Genomic DNA, 16,900 nt, shown 5'->3' on the forward strand with positions numbered 1-16,900 from the left:
AATTAAACGATTTTTAATCCCCCACCACTTGATTTCTCACTTGAGTATATAAACAGCCGCATAAATGTCTTGTATCATTATTCTCGTTTTGATTACTGTGATTCGATTTTCGTTACGCAGAAGAAAAATAAAAAATGGCTCGCACCAAGCAGACTGCTCGTAAGTCAACTGGAGGAAAAGCTCCCCGGAAACAACTCGCGACAAAAGCAGCAAGAAAAAGTGCACCAGCAACTGGAGGAGTAAAAAAGCCACATAGATACAGGCCCGGAACTGTCGCTCTCAGGGAAATTCGTCGGTATCAAAAAAGTACCGAACTTTTGATTAGGAAATTACCTTTCCAACGTCTCGTTCGTGAAATTGCTCAAGACTTTAAGACTGATTTACGTTTCCAAAGTTCAGCTGTCATGGCCCTTCAGGAAGCTAGTGAAGCCTATTTGGTTGGTCTTTTCGAAGATACCAACTTGTGTGCCATTCATGCTAAACGAGTCACAATTATGCCAAAAGATATTCAATTAGCTCGTCGTATCCGGGGAGAACGTGCTTAATTTCCCACTTGCAAAAAAAAAAAAAGAAAAACAAAAAAAAAAATCAATCGGCCCTTTTCAGGGCCAACAATTGTTTTTTTACGAAGAATACTTGTTTTCAAACATTATTCATTTTATTATTATTTAAACAAATTTTTAATTAATTGATTTTTTAAATTTCAATTTTTTAATCAGTTATAATTATTTTTTTTATTCGAGTTAATTTAAGTTTTGATTCAAGTTAATTATAATTAGGTAATTTAATGACAACTATTTTTATTTATCTAATTTAATTAAATAAAAATAAATAAAATATTAAAAAAAAAAAAAATATATCATAATATTATTTATATATTTTATAAAATAATAAAAGTAAAATATTTAATTACATTTATATTTCATATAGTAGTAATAATATAAATAATAGAATAAATAAATTTATAAAATAAGACTAAATTTAATCTATAAATTATATATTTCGCCACGTGTTAAACTATCGAGAATTCCACGTATATTTCAAATATACGAAATGCTAACGTATTTAAATCAAAACATCTGTAAAATAAACACTAAAGGTCAAAAAGATCATTTTCGTATAATAAATGTATTCGTATTAATAGAACCTTATTTTTCTTTTTGAATTTTTTTTGTATAATATTGAAAAATAAAATCCTATTAAATATTAATAGAAAATTATCTATTTAATATTTACCTAATTAATTTACTAATGTATTTTTAATTAAAATTTCGATCTTTAAAATTAATTATGTAATTATTATTTATACACAACTGAAATTAAAATCGAATGAAATTATAATTTAATAAAAATATGTTTAATAATTAAAATAAAACCAACGTGTTAAAAATTTGGTGGCCCTGAAAAGGGCCGATTGTTTTATTTGGTGTTTCTTTTTTTTAAAAAAAAAGAAATTTAAGCTTTCTTTTCTGTCTTTTTGGGTAGAAGAATTGCCTGAATATTTGGCAGTACACCACCCTGAGCAATGGTAACTCCAGAAAGAAGCTTATTTAATTCTTCATCGTTTCTGATGGCCAACTGAAGATGTCTTGGAATGATTCTCGATTTTTTATTATCTCTCGCAGCATTACCAGCTAATTCAAGAACCTCGGCGGCCAAGTATTCCATGACAGCTGCCAAATAAACGGGCGCTCCAGCTCCAACGCGTTCAGCATAATTTCCTTTACGCAATAAACGATGAATTCTACCAACTGGAAATTGAAGTCCAGCACGATTTGAACGTGTCTTTGACTTTGTCTTTGCTTTTCCTCCTTTACCACGTCCAGACATTGTGAGTCAAAAATTTAACTTTTTTTTTGGTCGAGGATAATAATTACTCGGTAATTCGAGTCGAAACAATGAAATTTTATAACTTTTCCCCTCTTATTATATACCTAATGATCGAAAAATCCCCCACCAACCGTTGATCAGCTATCGTATACTTCGCTCTCATTGGTGCGCGTTCTTTACTTCAGAACTCTATAAAATAAACGCGAAAAAAAGTTTTTCTACATTCAGTCTTCGTTTATCGTCTAGTGAATATCTGTGTCTGAAAAAAAAAATTAGTTTCAAGATGGCTCCTAAAACAAGTGGAAAGGCTGAAAAAAAATCTGGTAAAGCCCAGAAAAATATCAGCAAGTCCGATAAGAAAGTCAAGCGGAAGAAGAGGAAGGAAAGTTACGCTATCTATATTTACAAAGTTTTGAAACAAGTTCATCCTGATACCGGAGTTTCGAGTAAGGCAATGAATATTATGAACAGTTTTGTAAATGATATCTTTGAGCGTATTGCATCTGAGTCTTCACGTTTGGCTCATTACAATAAGAGATCAACAATTACATCACGGGAGATTCAGACTGCAGTGAGACTTCTTCTTCCCGGTGAACTTGCGAAACACGCTGTTTCCGAAGGTACCAAAGCTGTGACAAAATACACCAGCTCCAAGTAACTTTGAAAATAAAAAAAAAAAAAAAAAAAAAAAAAAAATGAAACTAAAATAATAACAATCGGCCCTTTTCAGGGCCACCAAATTTTTGACACGTTGGATTAAATTTTTGTTCTTTTTCTATTTGGATGAAAAAATAATTTTATGTACCTTAATCAAATTTAATTTTTGATTAATTCTTGATTTAACATTATTACACTGAAAAAAAATTTATTTCATTCAAATACTTGACTATTCAATAAATATTTATTTGAATTAAATAAATTGTATTTTGATTAATAATTTCTGTATTTGAAACGAATACAATTTAATTGACTAAAAATTATTTCATACAAATAAATATTTATTTGATAACAGTCAAGTAACCGATTATTTGAATCGAATATATTTTTTTTTCAGTGTAAGTAAATATAAATTAGATTTAATATTTTGAAAATTATTATAAAATATTTGCGAAATAAATTTATTTATTATTATTTATATTTTCAAAAAATTGCTAAAATTTATTTTAACATAAATCAATTTATATTTTCTATATTTTATTCTTTATATAATGGATTAAATTTAATTTTGATTAATTCCTAGCATTATTAAGTAAATATAAATTAGATTTAATTATCTAAAAATTATTATATTATTAATCTATTAAATTTATTTATTATTAATTATATTTTTAAAAATTCATAAAATTTATTTTAACACAAATAAATTTACATTTTCTATATTTTATTTTTCATAATATAGATTTCTATAAATTCAGAATTTTAACCGTTTAAATGATTCAGTTATATTTTGAATAAGAGATAAATTTTGACCTTCGTGTAGATGTTTTTGTTTTGAATGGAACAAAAATGTTGACACTTTTTGTACACAAAACCTAGGAAACGTTAGGTAAACAGCTTTCAAAATATTACGTTAATTAAACTTAAATTACTGGAAACAAAAATAATATACTATAAAATTTTTAAAATATAAATCAAATATAAAATATAACCTTAAAAAATTTTCAGATTTAAAAAATATAATTTAACGTTATATATAATATTAATTTATAAATAACCCGATTCCGAAATCAAGTAAATAAAAATATTACTTTTTAAATTAACTATGATATTTTGACCTGAACACCACAATTTAAAACAAATACTTAAATAATTCCCAGTAAAAAAACAATTGTTGGCCCTGAAAAGGGCCGATTGATTTTTTTTTTGTTTTTCTTTTTTTTTTTGCAAGTGGGAAATTAAGCACGTTCTCCCCGGATACGACGAGCTAATTGAATATCTTTTGGCATAATTGTGACTCGTTTAGCATGAATGGCACACAAGTTGGTATCTTCGAAAAGACCAACCAAATAGGCTTCACTAGCTTCCTGAAGGGCCATGACAGCTGAACTTTGGAAACGTAAATCAGTCTTAAAGTCTTGAGCAATTTCACGAACGAGACGTTGGAAAGGTAATTTCCTAATCAAAAGTTCGGTACTTTTTTGATACCGACGAATTTCCCTGAGAGCGACAGTTCCGGGCCTGTATCTATGTGGCTTTTTTACTCCTCCAGTTGCTGGTGCACTTTTTCTTGCTGCTTTTGTCGCGAGTTGTTTCCGGGGAGCTTTTCCACCAGTTGACTTACGAGCAGTCTGTTTGGTACGAGCCATTTTTTTTAAAAAAACACGAAAACGTCTTCACTGAACGAGAGACTACACGAGAATGAGCTGGTCTCAACGTTGCAGTAACAATTTTACTGGGCCTTGCTTTCTTCTGATTGGTCGTTTCATTTGGGGAGGGGGTAATGATTGGCCATTGAATTTAGAGTGGGGGTAAACGCTCATATCGATGATATAAAAGCAAGTAGAAAAAAATTTTCAATTATCATTCTCTGTTATCATCTCGTTCGTTGAACACTGTTTCATTACTAGAAGAAAATGACCGGCCGTGGAAAAGGAGGAAAAGGATTGGGAAAAGGAGGAGCGAAAAGGCATCGTAAAGTTCTTCGCGATAACATCCAGGGTATCACAAAACCGGCAATTCGCCGTCTTGCTCGTCGTGGTGGTGTGAAACGTATTTCAGGATTGATTTACGAAGAAACTCGCGGAGTGTTGAAAGTGTTCCTGGAAAATGTTATTCGTGATGCCGTTACATACACCGAACATGCTAAAAGGAAGACAGTCACATCAATGGATGTTGTCTACGCTCTAAAACGTCAAGGACGTACTCTCTACGGTTTCGGCGGCTAAATTTCCTCCTGACAAAAAAAAAAAAAAAATAACAATCGGCCCTTTTCAGGGCCACTAATTTTGCTTACGTAGGCTTATTTTTGTTCAATTTTAGAAATATTTAGATAATTTTTACTTTATTACACTTTTAATTATTTTAAAATTATAATAATTATAAAATAATTATTATAAAAAGAAAAGTTGAAAAATAATTTTTAGTTAGCAGAGAAACAAAATTTTAAAAAGCGCGCGTTGAATTTCCAATATGGCCGTCAGTTAGGCTCTTATTGGATAGTTTTTTTAACTGCGCGTGGCGGAACCTTAGTTGCATGGACCATGGCGTAGTAGTTTTTTATTCGACGACAGCAGCTGTCACTTTTGTGCCTTTTTGTGGTTTAGATTATTAAATAACAGTGGTTGTGAACTACTTTACAAAAAAATGCAAAACTTATATCTATATTGCAAAATATGTCCTATATTATATGATTTATAATCTAATAGTTTAAAGAGAATATTTTAAATTGAGCAATCATCAATAATTTTGAGGTTAGTTTTTGTTATCGTTTATTTGTTTTATTTCTTTCTTGTCGATATTTGTATTATTATCATAATTATTGCTTGTTTTTCTTTGTTTCTTTTTTTTTTAAATTATAAATTAATATTTTGTTACATTATAAATATTTTCATCTACTTTGAACTACTTTGGTTTCTTCGATTTTTCATTATATATTTTAAATCCAATCAGTTATATATATATATAAGATTTATATTATAATTTTTCATAAAAACTTATTGAGAAATTCTAAGAAAATATAATTATAGAATAAATTAAATAATAGAAATAATAAATAATATAATAGAATAAATAAATAAAATTTTTAATTTACATAAAATTTAATTTCTTTTAGAAATTTAATTTTTAATTTCTCATTTTTTGTTGACAGTAAAATGTCTAATTCGGAATCTGGTATAGGTTGTGTTAGCGAGGTGACACTTGCCATTAGTAAAGCTAAAAATTTACAAGGAGGATCAGTTCGAGCTCCTGATAGTCCTGATTCTGATTTATCAGGACATTCGAATTCTTTTACAGTACAAAGCTTTAATTATCCCGAAGAAGCGAGTTCAAATGGTAATACAAATACATTTCAAGGGCCACTTTTAGCCGAAGATTTAAGAATACCCATTGTTGGATATGAAGTTATGGAAGAAAGAGCCAGATTTACAGTAAGTAATTTATTAAGAAAATTAAGTCCTTTTTGTTTTCTTTTAGAATTTGGTTTTTTTGCGTCTAAAAAATTATTATTATTATTAATTATATAATATTATAAAATAGGTTTACAAATTAAGAGTTGAGTTAAAAAGTGGAGATTGTTGGTTCGTTTTTCGTCGTTACACTGATTTTGTTCGTTTGATGACACAATTACGTAGACAAAAAGTTCCAATTGCTCATTTAACATTACCTCGTAAAAAATGGTTGGGTGATAATTTTGCGCCAAGTTTTCTTGAAGAACGAATACGTGGCCTTCAAGCATTTGTTAATGGATTATTAAGTTCTTCAGAACTTGTATTAACATCATGTGTTCGAGAATTTTTTTGCCTCGACGAGCCTCCAACGTTATCCGATACAGTTGAAGAATCGAGAGTGAGTATTGAAAAAAAAATATTAATCTCTGATTTTTTATTTTTATCTCTCAATTTATAATTGACTTTCATGCAAACTTGAACTTCTTTACTTTCATGATAAATAAAATGAGTCAAAATGTGATAATAAATATCATTATCGTAAAATAAATTAATTTATTAAATTTTAAACTATTTTGTTTGATAAAAAATTAATTTACAAAATCAATTAAAAAAAAGCGTTTTAAAACTAATTAGAAATTTCAATTTTTTAAGGCTATTTTTGAAGCTTTAGAAGATACAATATATCAATTGAGACAACAATTGAGAGAAAAAGAGGCTGCCCTTGCTTTAGAAACGAATCTCAATAATGAACTTCGAAATAACTTTCAAAAATTGTTAGAGTAAGTTAAAAGAGACATTTTTTTCTTTTAAATTAAGTGGACAAAAATTTATTTAATATTTTTGTTTTTGCAGAGAAGCAAAGTTGTGTTCAAAGTGTAATGAACCAATATAACAATCACAAGACATCAATAAACATTGTCTTCCTTTTCGATTATCGAGAAAGCGATAATTAAAGGTCATTAGACAAAATTCAACCTTGAGCAACAGAGCCTACATGCGTGAAACAGAATGAATGTGAGTGTGTCTATTTTAGTATAATCTAAAAAAAAAAAATCATTAATATTTTTCTTAAAAAGAAATTATAGAATATTGTAAATATTATATTTTTTACGATAATCAATCATCGTATAAATAAGATTCTAAATAATATTAATTTGTAAATATTCTCGAAAAATGTCGTTTAGAATTCATGAGAAATTCTAATAACTAGAAGAGTGAGAATTATTTTGAAAACTTTTTTATATATGATTTAATCATTAGCCTTTTGGTAACGCTTAAAAGTTAATTTCTACAATTTGTAGATAAGCGTGGCCTTAAATAACCTTACTAGCAATTATAAAAAGAAAACTGAAATCAATTGTTTGATTATAAAAGTCTGGAATTATATATGAAAACTATTTATGAATATGAAATTTAAATAACTCGTATTTTAAAAATGCAGAAGTTATTAAAAATTAAATTGTTATTTAAAAAACAAATACAAAAAGAAAATTATAAAGAAAATAGAAAGACTGATGAGTTATAATGAAAGTTGATAACACAAAATGATATTTTAGATCTAATAAAATTGATCTTTGTTAAATTTAGCTTTTCTGAAATTAATCTTTTATTTTAAGTTCTAAATTTTACATTAAAGAAAATAAATTTTAACAAACATAGTGAATTAAATAATATTGAAAAAAAATTAGCAAATTACTGTTTAACAATATTTTTTATTTTTTATTTATTTTTCTATTTATCTATTTTTAGTAAAATTCTAATTAATTACTTATTAAATGAAAAAATTAGTTATTGAATTAAATGAAACGACTGTTAAATTAGATTTATATAAAAAAAAATCTATGCAAATGTTGAATCTATGAAAAAAACAATTGCACAAAATAAATTAATTATTATATAATAATGAGATGATAAATATTTTACATGTTAAAAAAAAGTTCAACGGAAAGAAATGTTTATTAAATGAAAAACTACCATATCATGTTTTCAATAATTCACGACAAAATTAAATGTACTGATATGAAAAAAATGAATGATATTCAAATTTTAATGTACGAATTATAGTGACAAAAAATTATATTTTATGTCGCCTGTTATAATATTTAAATGAAAAAAACAGAGCACTTTATTTATCTGTTAACTAATGATATAAGTATGTATTTCGGTTTTGATCAACCGTGCCAATAATGATCTGATAGTAATTTAAGAATTTTTACAAAGCTACGATTTATAATTAAAAAAAAAAAGTTTCACTTAATTTTTGTTAAGTAGAGTGAAAATGATTGTAGTTTAAAAACTATTTTTCAGGGTTGAAGTTAATGAATAAACTTTTTTTTTATACAAAACGCCAAAAAGTATTTGATTCTTCATTTTTTTTTGGAATAATTAAAAATCTATTTAATATTAGTGAATAAAATTATGTACACGTGGAAATAATTGCAAAAATAACATTAAAAGTAATTTTAAATTACATAAATGGATAAAAAAATAACAAGACGGTAAAAAATTTTGAAAAATAGAAACATAAGAAATTACTGTCACAGAAATCTACCTCACCGACTGATGGTAAAACAGTTTTTTAAAAGATGAAATTACAAAAATTACCAACACATAAATCTACCTTACCGACCGATAGTAAAACAGATTTTTTGAAAATAAAAATACAAAAATTACCGACACAGAAATCTACCTTACCGAATGATAGTAAACTGGTTTTCTGAAAAATGAAGATGTAAAAAATTACCGACATAGAAATCTGCCTTACCGACTGATGGTAATTTTATATTTTCATTTTTTTCAAAAACTGTTTTACCATCAGCCGGTAATGTAGATTTATAGGTCAGTAATTTTTATATTTTCATTTTTAAAAATTTATCATCAGTCGGTAAAGTAAATTTCTAGGTCGGTAATTTTTATATTTTTATTTTTAAAATTTTTCTTTACCATCAATCGGTAAAGTATAGTTTTCTAAGTCGGTAATTTTTATATTTTCATTTTTAAAAATTTACCATCAGTCGGTAAAGTAGATTACTAGATCGGTTATTTTTATATTTTCATTTTTAAAATTTTTTTACTATTTGTCGGTAAAGTAGATTTCCAGGTCGGTATTTTTTATATTTTCAGTTTTAAAAATTTCTTTACCATCAGTCGGTAAAGTAGATTTCTAGGTCGGTAATTTGTATATTTTCATTTTCAAAAAACCTGTTTTACCGTCAGTCGGTAAGGTAGATTTATATGTCGGTAATTTTTATATTTTCATTTTTCAAAAAAAATTCTTTACCATCAGTCGGTAAAGTAGATTTTTGTGTAGGTAATTTTTTATATTTTCATTTTAAAAAACCTGTTTTACCGTCAGTCGATAAAGTAGATTTCTCTACCGGTAATTTTTATATCGTCATTTTTAAAAAAAACTGTTTTACCATCAGTCGGCAAGGTAGATTTCTATGTCGGTAATTTTTTTATTTTTTAATAACTGTTATACTATCAGTTTTAAAGGCTTCTTTAAAAGTCATTTAGGATTTATAGTCTGGATTAAAATAATCACAACAATGTTTTTATTTGATTATTGTTCTTTTTTTTTGTTAAATTTTTATTTCACTTTTTGGCAGATCTGATTTTTCCTGTATAGATAGTAGAATCTCTTTTTTTGTATTCTGTGAGTCATTTTCCTCTTCAGGTGGGACCACCAAACACAAAATTTGCACCAGATACGTGAGTTTCTCTACGGGGAAAAAAATATTTTTTTTTTAAATTTCCAAAAAAGAAGATTTTTAAAATAATAAACTGTAATCATACCTGTAAAATTATTTTTCACTTTCTTGTAGACAAAAAAATGATAAATTCCAACGCCAATGAGAATGAAGATTACAGCGAAAAAATATTTTGCCGATGGCTCTTTAATAATTGGAGCAAATACCAAAAATATTGCAATAAATAAAACAAGCCATGGAATTGCAATTGGCACTGCATATGGACGATGAACATCGGATTTTGTTTTTCTCATAATAATTAATGCAATCATTGCCAAACCATAAAAGACCCATGTGAGAAAACTTGCAAATTCAATTAATTCAATAATATTACCAACTAGAATGCAAAAAAATGCAAGAATACCCTGTAGTGCAACAGCAGCGGCTGGTGTCATTTTACTATAATGTACAAAACTAAAAAATCTCGGTACATGTCCCTCGCGTCCTGCAACATAACACAATCGTGAAACACTAAATTGAAGACTTAAACAACAGCCAAATGTGGAAAATGCAACACCAATTGGAATTGCAATACCCAACCATGGTGGTAATATTTTATTTGCCCACGTTACTGCAACGGCATTTGATGAAATCATTTCCGATATTGGTAATACCGACATATACATTAAATTCATTGTCACATAAAGTAATGTTATCGTTGGCACAGCAATAAGAATACTTCGAAGTATATTAATTTCAGGTTTTTTCACTTCCTCAGTGACTATTGTTGCCGATGTCCAACCATCATAGGCCCAAAGACCACTGTAAAATGCAAGTGCAATATTTCCCGGCGACGTTGTTGTACCACTAAATGGATTATTAAGTAATTCCGTGTGTCCTGTCGCTAACCAATAGGCGCCACCGAAAATTATTAAAAGACAAGCAGCCACTTTGAGAATTGTACAGGTATTTTGTATTTTTACATAAAGTTTTACGCTTGTTAAATTAATGTATGTGACAATTGCCAAACCCATTATTGCAATTAATTTTTTTAACATTTGCATTGATTCCAGTGATAAATTTGGCATTAAAGTGATGAATGGTTGAATTGAATAATCAGCGAATGTAAGAATTACAACAGCAACTTCAGCTGGACGTAGAATAATTACATAAACCCAAGAGCAAATAAATGATGGCAATTGTCCAAAGTAATTGTGAAGTGGTCCAAATGCATCAATGAAATAGGCATATTCGGCTCCTGATCTTGGTACAACAGCACTCAATTCGGCGAATGCCAATGCTCCAAGAAGTGATAAAAATCCACAAACTATCCAAATTATTAGGCAAAATCCTACCGAACCTGATCGTTCAAGGGCACTTGTTGGTGAGACAAAAATACCCGAACCTGTAAGTTTATGAAATTATTTTTTTACTATTTTTCTTCACCTTATATTACACTGAAAAAAAATTTATTTGCTTCAAATACCGGTGTATTTGGTTATTATCAAATAAATATTTACTTGAATCAAATATATAATATCTGAATCAAATATTTCAGTATTTGAAGCAAATACCATTTATTTGATTCAAATAAGAAATATTTGATTCAAGTAAATATTTATTTGATAATAACCAAATACACCGGTATTTGAATCAAATAAATTTTTTTTTCAGTGTAGTTCAGTTCTTTTACAGTTTAAGAAACAAATAACTTTTTAATTAGTTTTTAAAAAATTAAGTTTAAAAAAAATAATCTCATGTAGTTTTAAGTGATTTTTAATATATATATTTTTTTAATTACATTTTTTATTATCGTAAACTAATCGTAAATTTAATTTTCAATTATTTTACAAGTGGTTTTTTTTAAAAATAAATTTTAATTAAAAAAAAGAAAGAATTTTTTTCTATCAAATCAAAAATCTACCTTACCGACTGATGGAAAAACAAATTTTTGAAAAATCAAGATATTAAAATTACCAACACAGAAATCTACCTTATCGACTAATGGTAAAACAGGTTTTTTTTTTAAAAAAATGACAATATAAAAAATTACCAACATAGAAATATAATTTACCGACTAATGGTAAAACAGGTTCTTTTGAAAATGAACATATAAAAATTACCGACATAGAAATCTGTCTTACCCACTGATGGTAATTTTTATATTTTCATTTTTCAAAAAAAAAAAACTATTTCTATTAGTCGATAATGTAGATTTCTATATCGGTAATTTTTAGATTGTCATTTTTCAAAAAACTGTTTTACCATTAGTAGGTAAGATAGATTTCTATGAAAGTAATATTATATTTTCATTTTTTAAAACCCCTATTTTACCATCAGGCGGTAAGGTAGATTTCTGTGTCGGTAATTTTTTATATTTTCATTTTCAAAATTATTATTCTTTACAACATTTTTTTATTACTTACAACATATTTTATTATGTTTATTATTATTATTTTTCTTCTTCTTATTATTATTATTATTATTATTATTATTATTATTATTATTATTATTATTATTATTAATTGTAAATGTAATTTCCAAATAGTTTACAAGAGAAAATTTAAAATAAGTTGTTTTAATTAAAAGAAATAAAAGTTTTTAATTTCTATCGAATTTTTTAGTTAGTCATACAATAATTATTTTTTACAAATTTTTTTAAAATAAACACACTAACATCTGTTCTAATACAAATATTTTTTTATCACGTGTGTTATTCTCGAGGAAACTTTTTTTTTTTCTCCACTAATGATAAAAATTCTTTGAATTTTAAAAATAATTTCTATAATATTAATGTAAACTTTAATTACTGGATTATTTAATTTTAATAACATATATTGTTCAATTTTCATCATTCATATACTAATTTACATCATTTTCTTTTTGTTGAATTATACAATCTTTCTTAAGTAAATAATGGGAAGAAAATGAAAAAATATTTACAGTATATAGTCAAAACCAAAAAGATTACAAAAAAAAAAATCAATAAATGATGAAACAAAAAAAAAATTTACAGGGAAATTATAAAAATATAACAAAATTAAATTTAAAGGAAATTTTAATAATTGTTGAATTAATTTTGCATATTTTTTGAATTAAATTTTTAATTAAAAATGGAAAATTTATTTTTTATCATCACTTAATATAAAAATGTTAATCGTATATATATATATATATAATCTAGACAGTAGTTATTTAATCCACGTGGGAAAAATGTATGAACATCATTTGTCATCTAGATTGCTGCTCTGAATAAAGCTTATTAAATATTTCGTCAAATCTTTTGTGTGATTTGTGCCCTATAGAGGTTGATAAAATTAAACGTCACTTTCTTATTTCAGACTATTTGTCTCACTAATTTAATCAAAAATTAATTAATTTTATTTTAATTTCTATTTAAAGAAAAAAAATTTAATTCAAAAATTCTAATACTTAATTTATATAAACTAATTTTTTAATTATTTTAAAATTATTTAAAATGAATTATTTTATTTTTGATATTATAAAGTCTTTGATAAATGTATCTGACATTTTTGCTCGAAGTGCAGATTATTAATTCATTTATTATTTTACTTATCATATAAGTATTAATTTCATTCCGATTATTATTTACTACTATCAAAAAGAATTATATATAGTAAATTAGAAATAAATGATTTTATAGTGAAAGGTTAAACGATTAAGTAAATAATATTCTATGATGTTAATAAATTATTTTAATTTGTTAAAATAATATATTTATAGATGAAAAATAATTAATTGCAGAATAATAATTTTTATTAAAAAAAAAATATTTTTCATAGTACTAATTATTATTATTAATTATTAATATTAATAATATTTTAATAATAAATATTTTTACTTTTATAAAATAATATTTAATAAATAAAATATTTACTAATATTAAAATTATTTATAAGAAAACAATTTTTATATAAAACGTGCGAAAATATAAAATTTTTGTTATTATTTATATATTCATTAGTTATCAAATTTCATAAGAATGTGAATTTTAAACATTCAACGTGATGATTGCACGTGTAGTTAATATTGTGATTAGAAAAAGTCTCACCTATCATTACAGCGACGATTAAGCTCACTGCACTAAATAAGCCTAATTCCCTTTTTAGGCCCACCGTTTCCTTTTTTTCATTATTAACCACTGTCATGATTAATTTTTTTTTTTGCTAATATTTTCTAGATGAATTAATTTAATATTAAATAAATAATATAATTATAAAATTTTTTTCAATCGCCGAATTAAATTAAACACGAATTTAAAAAAAATGCTTAAATTTTTAATTTAAATTTTTTGTTGAAAATACATATTTTTTTTTTTTAAATAAATATTATTCTTAAAATAATATTATAACTGTATTAAATGCTGATTTAACATTTTGTCTAATGATTTATTTTATCATTATCGGTAATAATTAAAAATTATTATCATTGTAACGTGTTGAAACTAATCTTTTTTTTTTTTTTTTTAGTTAATGAGCCGGGAAAATACTACAGTTTTTTAAGAAATGTCAACGATCTTCTTCATTCAACACGTAGAAAGAAACTAAACGACTTGGTGGAATTGAGACACCGACTGTAAGTAAAATATCCCACTGCTTTTACGTATAATGATCTTTATTAGTGTTAAGTGATAACTCAATTTCTTATTTGTTCTCAAATTATAAGTTTTGAATTCAACAGTATTTTTTTTTTATCTAAGTGGGCCAGTTCGAAATTTTAGTCAAAAGAAAAAAAAAATTCCTCACTGCCACACTATTTAATTTAATTTTACGCGTTACCTTTTATAACAGTGCTATTAAATAATTAAATAATCATAAACTGTTGCAAATGTTTGATAAAAATTTTTATTTATTATTCATTATTTTCTTCATTCAATCAAAACTAATTTTTAATGATTTTTAATTTTAAAATTTTAATTTTTAAATTTTAATTTAAAAAATTATTTATAACTAATTAATAATTTTGGAAATTTTTTAAACAATTTTATCACTAACAAATTATTTACTTTTTTCAAAAAAAATATTAAGAATTATTTTTTATTTAAGTTGTTTTTAATACAAAATTCAACTTTGGGAAATTGTTGAAAATTATTGTGACGTAATATTTAAAATGACTGTTTAATGATATAATATACTCTAATTTTTCAATTTAAAATAATTTCAATTTTTCTGCTCGTAAATTAAAATGTTCAGAAATTTTAAATTTCCCTTAAAATTTGTTATTACAAAATAATATTTAATTATGTTATAAATTAATATTGGATTAGTTTTTTTTTTTTTTTTTACTAAAAACATTACAAATGATTGCGAACAATTTTTTCTACAAAGAAAGTTTGAATTGAAAATAATCTTCCCGCCATAATTTTGAACCAATTTCAAGTAAAACGCATGCGCAGAGTTTTGTATGCGTAGTTAAAATTAGGTGGGGGAAAAATTAAAATGGACGAAAACCGGATGACATCTTTACATTGTATGTATATGGAAAAATAAATTTTTTAAATATCCTAATATAATTCTAATATTAATTAGAAATTCAAAAATTTTATTTAAGCGAAATAATTAAAAAATTAAATTTTGTTCCACATATTTTCAATGTAATGCTGTCATCCAGCTTGTGTCCATTTTGAATTTTCTCCCACCCATCTAATGCAATGTTCAGCGTATGCATTTTTCTTGAAATTGGCGCGAAATTCAAAATTAAAAAAGAGAAATTGTTTAAAAGGCAAAAAGCTTTTTGTACAAAAAAAATTATTTTCAAGTATTTGTATAATAATAAAAAAAAAAATTTTTAATCTTTCTATAATTCTTTTTATAAATTATTTATATTTATACTTTATATAAATTTCTATGTAAAAAAAAATCACGTTCTTAATCCATTATCACCTGTTATGAAATATAATTTTTCATTAAAATTTCTTTTTCCGTATTTAATTTCTAATATGTAATTTTTCACTTTCCGAAGAATTCAAATATGATAATTTTTCTTTATTCTCTTGACATTTTTTCTTTGGTTGCGGTGTTCTTGTAAAAAAAAGAAGAAATATGGGTATTGAAAAACATTTACTAAATTAATAAAATTATTTCATTAAAAACAATAAATATAATTTTTTTTTAATTGTGGTAATTAATTCTTAATTATTACCTCTCAAAAAATACTTTTGCCTCAATATCGTTTAATATATTTTTATTTGGTATTTGATTTGAATTTGAAGTTAAAATAATTTGATTGGAATTTTGTTCTTTTTTCTTTTTCTTTAATTTCTTTTGTATTTGAAGATGTTCCATAGATCTTAAAGAAAATTCCCTTGAATTTTTCAATGCTCTCACACTTTCATCACTAAATTCACAAAAAATATTAAATTTATTTTAATTTTAGAATATTTAATTTAAAAAATATATATATTATTTATGAAAGAAATAAATTTTAATTAACTTTTTTTCTTTATGCTCAATATTTTGATCTGAATTTAAAAAATCAAATTCGTCAATATCGTAAAAATTTTCAGATATAGAATTGTCAATATCAGATTTCTTTTTATTAAAATCATTATCTTTTAAACAAAGAAGAGTTTTTAATCCTTCCGCAAAATTATCTATTAAAAAACAGCATCCTCTTTTTGCATCTATAGAGATTTTTGAAATTTTCATTTAAAAAATTAATTAACAATGAATTAAATTATTTTTATTTTATTAATATTAATTAATTATTTAAAATACCCACAAAAACGAGAATCAGGAATATAGTACAAAATTACTCCAGATAATATCGAGGCAACTAAGAAAAAACGTTTCAAGTAACTTATCCATCCTGAAATAAATCCTTCGGAATAATCTTTATCGTAATCTACAATTAAAAAAAAAAAATAGAAATTATTATAAATATTTTTTTTGGGGTTAAAAAAAATAGTAACTTACACTCTGAGTTACAAGAAACAAACAAAAAATTCAATAACAAATTCCAGAGAACTAAAAATTTCATAACGTTTTAATATAGATAATAATAAATTATTAAAACATATTACAATATTGTAAAAAAATGAATTTTAAAAAAAAACGTCAATGACAGAGAGATAAATATTCAAAACTTGTTGCACTTGTTTTTTGTTTTTAATAAAATAAAATTAATTTCAAATTAGCAATCAAAAAATTTTTTTTTAAATATATTTTGCAAATTAATGTTTTATTTATTAGAATAATTAATTAATATTATATTAATTATTTTAATAAATTTGGTTTACTATAAAAAAGCAAA

General features: G+C 24.7%; 7 protein-coding genes across 7 annotated transcripts; 3 read left to right on the forward strand and 4 right to left on the reverse strand.

Annotated features, from left to right (window-relative positions):
• Window positions 1-65: 65 nt before the first annotated feature.
• LOC127282447 (histone H3-like) lies at window positions 66-4,765 on the forward strand. Its single transcript, XM_051306686.1, has 2 exons — window positions 66-476; window positions 4,401-4,765. The coding sequence occupies exons 1-2, from the start codon at window positions 135-137 to the stop codon at window positions 4,713-4,715; spliced, it is 657 nt and encodes a 218-aa protein (XP_051162643.1). The 5' UTR covers window positions 66-134; the 3' UTR covers window positions 4,716-4,765.
• On the reverse strand, window positions 1,399-1,915 carry LOC127282445 (histone H2A-like). The gene has a single exon (XM_051306684.1). The coding sequence runs from the start codon at window positions 1,828-1,830 to the stop codon at window positions 1,456-1,458; it is 375 nt and encodes a 124-aa protein (XP_051162641.1). The 5' UTR covers window positions 1,831-1,915; the 3' UTR covers window positions 1,399-1,455.
• On the forward strand, window positions 2,036-2,526 carry LOC127282444 (histone H2B). The gene has a single exon (XM_051306683.1). It carries the CDS (start codon window positions 2,114-2,116, stop codon window positions 2,486-2,488), a length of 375 nt encoding a protein of 124 aa, XP_051162640.1. The 5' UTR covers window positions 2,036-2,113; the 3' UTR covers window positions 2,489-2,526.
• Window positions 3,667-4,202, reverse strand: LOC127282443 (histone H3). Its single transcript, XM_051306682.1, has one exon. The coding sequence runs from the start codon at window positions 4,134-4,136 to the stop codon at window positions 3,726-3,728; it is 411 nt and encodes a 136-aa protein (XP_051162639.1). The 5' UTR covers window positions 4,137-4,202; the 3' UTR covers window positions 3,667-3,725.
• Window positions 4,766-4,964: 199 nt separating the features above from the next.
• On the forward strand, window positions 4,965-7,119 carry LOC127282438 (sorting nexin-16). The gene is made up of 5 exons (XM_051306678.1): window positions 4,965-5,240; window positions 5,639-5,918; window positions 6,028-6,336; window positions 6,591-6,718; window positions 6,792-7,119. The coding sequence occupies exons 2-5, from the start codon at window positions 5,643-5,645 to the stop codon at window positions 6,829-6,831; spliced, it is 753 nt and encodes a 250-aa protein (XP_051162635.1). The 5' UTR covers window positions 4,965-5,240; window positions 5,639-5,642; the 3' UTR covers window positions 6,832-7,119.
• Window positions 6,982-13,929, reverse strand: LOC127282434 (b(0,+)-type amino acid transporter 1-like). The gene is made up of 3 exons (XM_051306674.1): window positions 13,701-13,929; window positions 9,735-11,033; window positions 6,982-9,660 (listed from the first exon to the last, which is right to left on the reverse strand). The coding sequence occupies exons 1-3, from the start codon at window positions 13,795-13,797 to the stop codon at window positions 9,521-9,523; spliced, it is 1,536 nt and encodes a 511-aa protein (XP_051162631.1). The 5' UTR covers window positions 13,798-13,929; the 3' UTR covers window positions 6,982-9,520.
• Window positions 13,930-14,938: 1,009 nt separating this feature from the next.
• Window positions 14,939-16,708, reverse strand: LOC127282439 (uncharacterized). The gene is made up of 5 exons (XM_051306679.1): window positions 16,564-16,708; window positions 16,370-16,492; window positions 16,082-16,271; window positions 15,791-15,985; window positions 14,939-15,669 (listed from the first exon to the last, which is right to left on the reverse strand). The coding sequence occupies exons 1-5, from the start codon at window positions 16,625-16,627 to the stop codon at window positions 15,576-15,578; spliced, it is 666 nt and encodes a 221-aa protein (XP_051162636.1). The 5' UTR covers window positions 16,628-16,708; the 3' UTR covers window positions 14,939-15,575.
• Between the last annotated feature and the right edge of the window lie 192 nt (window positions 16,709-16,900).

The sequence above is a fragment of the Leptopilina boulardi genome, unplaced genomic scaffold, assembly GCF_019393585.1.
Source record: "Leptopilina boulardi isolate dan_hultmark-lab unplaced genomic scaffold, ZJU_Lbou_2.1 LbouV2_30, whole genome shotgun sequence".
Lineage (NCBI taxonomy): Eukaryota > Metazoa > Arthropoda > Insecta > Hymenoptera > Figitidae > Leptopilina > Leptopilina boulardi.